The sequence below is a fragment of the Trypanosoma equiperdum genome (genome assembly GCF_001457755.1).
Source record: "Trypanosoma equiperdum strain OVI genome assembly, contig: ctg_643, whole genome shotgun sequence".
Lineage (NCBI taxonomy): Eukaryota > Euglenozoa > Kinetoplastea > Trypanosomatida > Trypanosomatidae > Trypanosoma > Trypanosoma equiperdum.
The window spans coordinates 17,049-26,553 of NW_027124580.1; the positions used below are offsets into that span (position 1 = coordinate 17,049).

General features: G+C 40.5%; 1 protein-coding gene and 1 pseudogene across 2 annotated transcripts; both read left to right on the forward strand.

The window, feature by feature from the left end:
- Window positions 1–3,075: 3,075 nt before the first annotated feature.
- Window positions 3,076–4,233, forward strand: TEOVI_000305800:pseudogene (annotated as a pseudogene). Its single transcript has one exon. A coding segment is annotated over exon 1 (1,158 nt).
- A 2,070-nt stretch (window positions 4,234–6,303) lies between these two features.
- On the forward strand, window positions 6,304–7,797 carry TEOVI_000305900 (variant surface glycoprotein (VSG, atypical), putative; the record flags this gene model as incomplete). Its single annotated transcript, XM_067226039.1, has 1 exon — window positions 6,304–7,797. One exon carries the CDS (start codon window positions 6,304–6,306, stop codon window positions 7,795–7,797), a length of 1,494 nt encoding a protein of 497 aa, XP_067082140.1.
- Between the last annotated feature and the right edge of the window lie 1,708 nt (window positions 7,798–9,505).

The following is a 9,505-nucleotide window of genomic DNA, read 5'->3' on the forward strand; positions in this document are numbered from 1 at the left end:
TGTTCTTGTGAGAACGGAGTGGGTACCTAAAATAGAAGCACTTAATACAATGGCAAGTTGTAATGAAAGTAATGTAGTGAATAGCATGGCGAGAAAGGTAAAGATTGGGATGTAAATGGAATGTCCGCGCCTTTAAACACAAATGTGACGATAGGAATAATCATCATAAATAAGAGGATAATGTAGGAGATAATTATGAAGCTAAAGAGTCTGGTGTACGTAGAAAGTCGAGTCCCCACGTAACAGCGGGAGTGGAAACAGAAGATGAAAAGAAAGGAAAATATACAGATTGAAACATATGGATACATAAATGCGCGGCACAGTAGAAAGAGCACATGAGGAGAAAATTATGCCCATATTTGAAACAAAAAACGGTAGATGCTATTGCAGAGATGAAGGTTTGCAACTGCAGTTTGTAATATGATGGTGGGTCTTAATGTGCAGCGTTAAATGCCCCAAGAAGGGATTAATCGAATGTGTTTTAATTGGAAGGGAAAGGAATACAATAACATAGATCCAAAGGGAGAGGAAAGTGTTGACGGTAGGAATTTTGGCCAGTTGTTGAGAGTACGACCAAGTCTGTTGACAGAATGGGGAAAGTAACAAAACAAGACGATGATATACTTTGCCTAACCCAAAACCCTGTGTGGAAGAGAAGCTGTGGAATGCAATTCTTTCATTAGGTAGGAAAACTCAAAGTAGTAAAAACTCTGCCGCTCTATAACCAGAAGAAGGCGCTAGACTTTGAAGTATTATACAAACAAGCCTACAACCAGGTGGAAACTCTTGCTTAAAACTTTGCTTGAACTTTTTATCAGTCTACTCACGACAGCCAACAGAAACCGCTATGGTCGTTAGAGTCCTCCACCTAGTTATTCTAGTCGTAATGTACATCCCAAAGGCACGAGCCGCAGTAGCAGCAGGAGATAATGCCAAAATTTTCTCCGCATTATGCGAATTAATGGCACTAGCAAACGGCCCATCGACTCTACCGCCGCTTGCGGCAGATTCATCGGCAGAATACGACAAAATCCAGAGACTCAACACATATACATCTGATCCAAAGTGTTTAAAGATGATCGTAGGAGACGCCAAGAAAGGTTGCCAACAAACAAAGCCACAAAGATTGCAGGCAACAACGACTGGGATAAATATTGGACACAGTGGGTAAAAGCAGTAAGCGATGTGGAAGAAGGTAGAAACATGAAAGACATCAAAGACCTTAAAACAGGCAGCATGCCGCAAGCACAACGTCTCACATTCCGAGCGGAGGTATGAAAAGCGGCCGAAACAGCGTTTCAACTAAAAAGAGCCAGGGATAGCCTAACGTCCCAAATAAACCAATTTACCGAAGAAGTAATAAAAAACCCTGAACTTAGCTTCTCACAGCACACCAACGCAGGGCAAACAAACAGCAGCAGCAAACACGGCTTTCGGCACCGGGGGCACCAACTGCGGTGACGGCTGCTGCGGAGATGCTGCTTCGCTCAGAGCGAAACAGTAGCTGCTACCATCGCCTGCGTCTGCGCATACGGGCAAGTTCAGGAGCGGACCACATGCAAGACGCTTCCATTGCAGCTACAGGACCAACACAGGCAGAAGACCCAATTCTTTACTGCAATAAAAACCAAAGAAACACAACCTGCGCAGAAAAGGGGTACAAATGGGAAAGAAAATCCGATACATATGGCATATGAAAAGCTAAAGAGGGAGAAAGGTAGACAAACCAAGGAATAGATGGATTTGCAGCAACTAATACTGAAGAAAAAAGTGCTCTAAAAAGACAAAGCAGGAGGAATACAAAGATAGCTGCAAATAGGATGGAAAAGAGTGCAAAACCTGCAGTATTATTGTTAACAAAAACTTTCTCTGACTGCTTCTACTTTTGTAGGTTTGATAACGTTTTATAATTAAAGCAATCTAAAGTTCTTAAAGACTTTTGTTCAATTTAATGAAATTTATGAATATTTATATTTTTGTTCTCTTAGTTTGTTTTACGAATATCATTTAGGGTTATAACATAAATGGTAAGAGGATACTGTATTATGAGGGCGTATGTACTAAAATAATAATAATAATGATAGGAGAGTTGCGAATGTGAATATACTAATATCGTAAGAAAGGTGAAAGTGGAGTCTAAATGTTCTGCGATAATGGGAAACTTAAAACGATGACAAGGTTGCAATATCAATTAGAGAGTGAGGTGAAGTCGAAATAAAAAACCAGGAATTTTTTCGAGACAATTCAGATTAGGGTAGTATTATAAGCACTGTCAAACATAGAAATGACGAAGGGATTATCATACCCAATAATATGAATAAAGTATTTATGAAGAGACGCAATACAGCGACTGAACAAATGTATTCACTATGTTTTCCAGAGCGGAAGCAAATGGATATGCTATTGATTAAATCCCTATAAAAATTAGCGTTAGCAGTATAGAAAAAGCACGCATGTGAACCCAAGGAAAATTTATGAAGTGGAAATAGTCAATGTCAATTCCTCTCTGATTTCGTATTGGTAAACCGGCCATACATTAAAACCTTTGAAGGAGCGAGTAATCCATATAAAAGTTGTCACTTATGCACAGCTAGCAGAACGGAAGAGACAAGAAAGAGTGACAAGGAAGGTGGGATCTGAACCCAAATTGCAAAGTATTAAACGCAACCACAGCAAGACCCTATCACCTGAAAAATAACAAAAGGAAAAAAGAAGACCGTGTCAACCAAGAGAAACAGCATTACTTGTTTATTGATCGCGCATGCATTGGAGAATTGTTGGAAAAAAGAAACGATAACACAGCATAAGTTTTGAACTTTTAGGCACTAAAATATGTGCGCTATTTTAGACGTGTAATAGACTTGATAGATCTGGGCCCGAGTTTGAATAGATATGGAAACGGGAAATACATGGCTTTTTATTTCAGGCGAAACCTTTCCTCATAAATATGCTTTTTCTTCATCGCTCGCGCAAAACTAGCACGTTCAGGCCTTTTCTCTTTTGTCTTTCAGCCACAGCTACAGAACAAAGGTAGTCATCGCCAACATGCAACCTTCAAGACTAGAAACAATTGGTATAGCGGTTACGGCGGCTTTCCTCGTGCTCAGCCAACAAGGAGCGGCGACCGCGAACCACGGCCTCAGAAGAGAACCGTGGGAACCGCTCTGTCTGCTAAGTATTGAGCTAGATGAGGTACCTGCAGCCGCCCTAGATGCAGCGACAAACGTCGCGAAAACAGCACTAGGGCTCCAAAAAGAAGCGCTAAGGGGGCAGGTCTACCTAGAAGCCAAACCCAATGACCCTGACAACAACAAACTAGCGGTCCTAAGCGCATACCAACAGACGGCAACATACGCGATAGTAAACAATCTAAAGGCAGCGGGACTTGAAAAGGCACTAGAAGCAACGCAAACGACAAGCTACCTCGAAGGAAAAATCGACGAATGGCTAAACATCGCAAAGCAAACCAAAAGCGCCAGCCACGGGTGTTTAGCTCAGAGGTCAGGAGGTTCCGCGGTAGCGCAGGTCGGGCGGAGCATCGAAGGAGTAACCTGCCCTCTCACCCAAACCAAGTTAGTCAAGAAAGCGGCAAAAGCGACAAAACTAACGGAGAAAGGGTTCTCAGGCCTGAGGAATCCAGGTGAAGACAGCAGCGACCACCAAGATAACACTGCGGAATGCAGGCTAATGCATTACGAAAGTGGCAACGGCTTAGTCAAAACCGACCACAACAACGCCAACAGCAAGCTGGCTTACATAGACGGCTACATTGAAGTTAGCGCGGCGCAAAGCAACAAAGCAGTTCTGGCTTTTGGAGGCAGCGATGCAAAGCCGGAAGCCAGCAGGCACCCGGCATGGGCTGCAGCGTACGCAGCAGTACAAAATGAGCTGAAACCAACAGCGGAAGAGTATACCAACAAAACAGACAAACTAACAGCAGACGCTGAAGCAGAGACTTTATTCGCTTTGATCGGATCAGCAGGCAAGCCGAGAGAAAGCACGGCCGTTTAAGCGTACAAAACACAACTGTTCACGGCAAGTACAGCCGACGAAGTAAAAAGACTAATGACCAAAGTAGCAACCTTCAAGCTTCCCAGAAAATTTGGTGACAAAGCCAAAGGCACCCTACTAGGGGACCTCACTGAAGTAAACGTACTGGCAGCACTACTAGCGGACTTTCAGCTAAAAATTGAACAAAATCTAAAAACCCTAAACGGCAAGCTAGAAGAAGCTTCGAAGAACAATCAAAAGGCATCGGCAGACACTTGCAGTAAAATAGCAGATAAAAATGAGTGCAACAAAAAGCATTTTTGCAGTTATAATGAAAGCTCAGATGAGGGCAACAAAAAGTGCAAATTTAATGAAACAAAAGCAACAGCAGCAGACATCACCGTAACATAAACTCAAACTACAGGAACAAATACTGCCTCAGGTTCCAAGGATAAGGAAAGAGAGTACTGCAAATCCCCGGATTGTAAGTGGGAAAGCGAAACTTGCAAGGATTACAGTTTTCCTGTAAATAAGAAATTAGCTCTAATGGATGTTGCTCTTTTATGAGTTTGGTAGTCTTTGAGAATTATAAGGGGGTTTGCTCAATTTTATGGCAAGTTGTGAAATTTTACTTTTGTGCAAGAATTTGATAAATTATAACACTTTTGGATAAAATATGAAAATTAGTAAAACTATAGATATTTTGTAATAGTGACCTATATTTGAAAAGTATTATGGTGTTAGGGCATGAAAGTTGAGTGATCTTAAAATGTATTTCTCATTTGATTTACTTTATGAATATTAGTTGTGTTATAATAGAAATGAAAGTTAAGAACATTATAATAATAAGGATAATAGGAGAGTTGTGAGTGTGTATATACGAATTTTATAATAATGAGAATATTGATAACTAAATGGATGAAAAAATAGAAGCACTTAAAACAAAGACAAGGATACAGTCTAGGTAAGTGAGTAAGGGAAATAAATGACAATAGGGATAATATTTAAAGGCACTCGGAAAGACAGAAAGAAGGAATGGAATTAAGATATACGGAGGTTTAAACAGAAGCATAATAAGTCTATCTTCAGGCAGAAAGAGAGAAGCGTACAATTTGAGAGGATTAGAATGCAGTGCACAAGGCAAATATAGTTGCTATGCCGTACGCAGAAGCAATAACAGAAGAATATAAAGAAAGATAGATATGAAATAAAACAGCAGAAGCCGCTCCCTATAGGGAAACTGGAAAAGGAAGTAAATGTATAAGAAATATAATGGATTAATCTTTCAATGAGATCTGTGAGATACACATAGTTAGCGCCGATAAACCCTCAATTTTTTATTAGTATACAAATAAAAATTGGTGATGTTTACGCCTCCAATAATTTACATTAGAATTAAAGGAGATTCGCAGTTGATGGATCGCATGAAGCAGTCTAGGTATTCGGCAAATTTGCGCGCAGACACGAAAGTGTTGGCATTAAAAAGAAATCAAACTAATATCAGTCAGGTTTCAAAGGATTTAGAGATAGAATTACGAATACGTACAAAGCAGAAAAGTTATATTGTTATGAACATAGATGTGTCAACACAAGATTAACGACATGTAAAAAAGAATAGATCCTATAAGTGTTCAAATGTTTTATAAATAGAAGAGTACTCATTATTCAAGTAAACGTGGGATTGGATATGAAGAAGATGATAGATGAAGTAAAAATAAGTGAAAAACACTGTTTTGCAGTCAAACATGAATACGCAAAGCAATTTGATTAGTTTCCAAATTGTAATGAGGGAGATGGTCATGTAGAGATTTGACTATAGTGATTTGAAATAGAAATATACAAAATTAAGGATCTTTTCCATAGAATGTAGAGGAGAATATAGGGGGGATGGTTGTGTGTGGCGGAATATGTTGTTTTTGTGAGGTAATTTACGTGACAGAACAAGATCTTAACAGTGCATAGTAGCGCCTCAATACTTTAGGCGTAATTTTACAAGGAAAAAATAAACCACAAGTACAAAAAGAGCGTCAGTCAGCGATGTCAAAAAATTTTGTAGGATTTATAACAAAGAAATAAGGAACAGAAACAAAAAACAACAGCAACAACACTTACAGTAAACTTAAAACTAAACTCAACCAGTTAACTGTAGCGTCTAGTGAACAACATACAGACAAGCGGCAAAGAAAAACTCAAAACAAACTTTAAACTTAAAATCTACCAAGAAATGCCGGAGACGTTTAATACCCTTTATCACAACTTTTAAAAAAGTACCACTCAACCATTATCAAATTCAAAGAGTAGACGTGACTTCAAATGCTTCCATTTTCTGGACAGCACCAGCGCCTTTCCGCGCCCACAGTGACCCTTCTAACGCTGTGGTTCACGAGCATCTTAAGATTGGTAACGCCATCAACCAACGGGTTCAACAAAGCCAAAATAACACAGCTATGCGGAACGGCAAAGGCGATACAAGATACAGCGGCAGTCGCAATCGGCCGGCTACAGAAACTACACAGGCAAGAGCAGGCGGCGGCCGAAGCCCGAAACAAATTGCTTTTAGCTGCTCTAGTGGCACCCACTGTAAACGATACAATTCTGTTCGCAGCAGCGGCACGAGCAGCAGAGAACTGCCGAGTAGATGCAGCAACCAAAGCAGCAGGAAACGTAGCAGCGGGTGTGACGGCGGCAGCAAACGGTGCCCACGCGGCAGGCCGACTAACGGAGCTAGTGGCGATACTTCAAGCTGCCACAAAGAGCGACACGGCGCGAAAGTGCATAACACAGGCCAATACAAGAACCACGAAACTAACATCGCCAGCAGAATTCGGATGCCCGACAACGATAACGGACGAATACGCACCGAAGCTAAACCTAGACAGCAGCGAAATAACTGACAAAGGATTCGCGAAATACTCTGGGCCGACGCAACTGCAAGACGCCACAGGAAACACCGTCTGCGCCTTTATGCTGGGATCCAACGCGGACAACACGGCGCTATGGCAGTACAGCGTCACCGCTACCCAAGCGGAAGTAGGGGCAGACCTAATCACAATAGCACCCCACACAGGTTCAGGAGCGACAGCAACAATAGTAGCGGCAAATGCAATAGGGAGCGAATACGCCGCAACCGGCTCTGCCACGGCAGCGCAAAAACTCTTCACCGCCATCGGCAAAGTAATGAAGCTTCCCGAGAGCACATGCCCAGAAACAACAGAAAAGGCAATATCAGAAGCCCTTACAACAACCGGCCTAAAACCCGAAGTCAAAGATTTACTCATAAAGCTCGGCAAAGTCACTAACACTATGGCCGATCAAGCAGCCAGTAGCTTGATAGGACAGGCAGCCAAAGACGATAACGCCGCAGCGGCCGCACGAGTCAGCCATCTGAATAAGCTAAAGGCGAAAAAAATAGATGGCGGAAAACCCAAAGAAGTTGGCATCGACACACTAACAGACCCACCAGAAATAACAACCGCGCTATTAATCGCCATCCCCGAACTAAAAGCTAAGGCGGATAGAACAGTCGCGTCAGAACCAGCAAAAGACTGCTCTACCAATGGGGGAATACAAGAGGAAAACAAAGAATGCAGTAAAAAAACAGGAGACGATTGCAAAGATGGCTGCAAACTCACCGGCGAGGGAGAAAATAAAAAGTGCGTAAAGGATACGGATTTTGTCAAAAAGGAAGTAGAGGCAGGAGAGAAAGATAGCAAAACCGGAACCACAAACACCACAGGAAGCAATTCTTTTGTCATTCACAAGGCGCCTCTATTGCTTGCATTTTTGCTCGATTTTATAAATTTATGAAAATTATGAAATTTTTTATTTTGAGAGAATTTATTGAAATTTACTAAAATTTGATATATATCAATATTTTTGTAAAAATGTGCAAATTAGTGATACTTTTGAGAATTGGATAAATATTTAAAAATTGTGGTAAAATTTGTATGATAGTGACATATGGGTGTAAAGTAGTATGGTGGATATAAGGTAAGAAGAGTAAGTGCTATTTCAACAGTTTTTTTGCTTCGTTGACCAAGCTTATCTTCCGGATATTAGGAGTTAAGGTTATAATAATAAATCAATGATAATAGCTATGATATTAATAATGATAATGATAGGTTTCAGGTGTGTATATACTAATATTATAGTAAGATTTATGCTAAAGGCTAAATGTCCGTAAAAATTAATTCTCTTGATATGATGAAAATAGTGCAGTGAGAGTAAGTAAGTGAAGAAAATATTATTAAATGTAACGCAATGAAACAAAAAGAAAGGGAAGCAGAATAGATGCAGTTTCTGCTACAAACATGAAAATTTGCATTATTATACACAAGGAGACGATGGAGTGGACAATAATGCAGAAACTAAGCGCATTGCACAGGTCAACTGTAGCTTCTACCTCAGGTGCAGTGATATAAGCAATCGACAACACATATGGAAAAGAGCAAAAATGCGGAATAGAACGCCAGAATTTCAGCCAAGAGACGGTTCCACAGAAGAAAAATGGTTCAGGGGGAAGTGTTCACCACACTTCATATTTAAATGTCCAGATTATACGGCGGAGCTGACAGTGAATCTTGTATAAACCTGACATTAGATTTTGATATGTGGCGCTAAATTTAAGCAGCGGTTGCTCAAACAACGCGTATGAGTGTTTTGGTTTAGTTTTACAGCAGTTAGAATAAATAAGTCATTTTATACACGGTAAAAGAGTGGAATAGACAGAACATACCCCTTAATAACTGTAAAATCCCTCTTTTAATAAAAGTATGCGCAGGTAAACAACAGCTTGCACAAAAAACGACAAATATACAATGTCCACAAACAAAATAAAGGTATACAAATAATCCAACCTATCCACAACACTTTTTTACTGGGAAACTAAAAGCAGTAAAGACCACTCACAAGAGCAAAAGAGTGCGCGTTGCGACAGTGCCGCAGCCGATTATTGGAACACGAGCGCAGCAAACGCTAGACACAGGTGGTAGATAAGAGCATATAGTTTAAGCTCTATATAATAACTTTTTCACACCTCTTATTTAGTTTTTGGAGGGAAAAAGCCTATGCGCTTACAAAAAGAAAAAAAAACAATTTGAAAGAAGCATCAGAGGTACTAACAGTTTCGGATAGTGCAGGTGGAGGGAAGACAGCAAAAACATACACCAAAGAAAAAAAGCAAAAAGTCAGCGGCGGCAGAAATCAATTTGACGAACGAGACTTCTGTGATTATGGCCGCGAAAACTCGAGAAGTTGCAAAAAGTAGAGGAAAACACACTCTATAAATCAGAAACATTTACAAGAAGTTGGATGGAAGCAGTGTGCAAACAGTGAATCAACCTTATGTACAGAAAAACTCTAGCCAGAGAGTAAAAGGCACCCAAAACGCATTGTCCCCCGCCAAAAACAGAAGCCAAGCGATGCTTAAAACTAAACAATAACACAACAAAAATTACATGTCAACTGAAGCGACTTTTAAAGCTTAATTCCGACAAAAGATGCATGGTGTTTACCA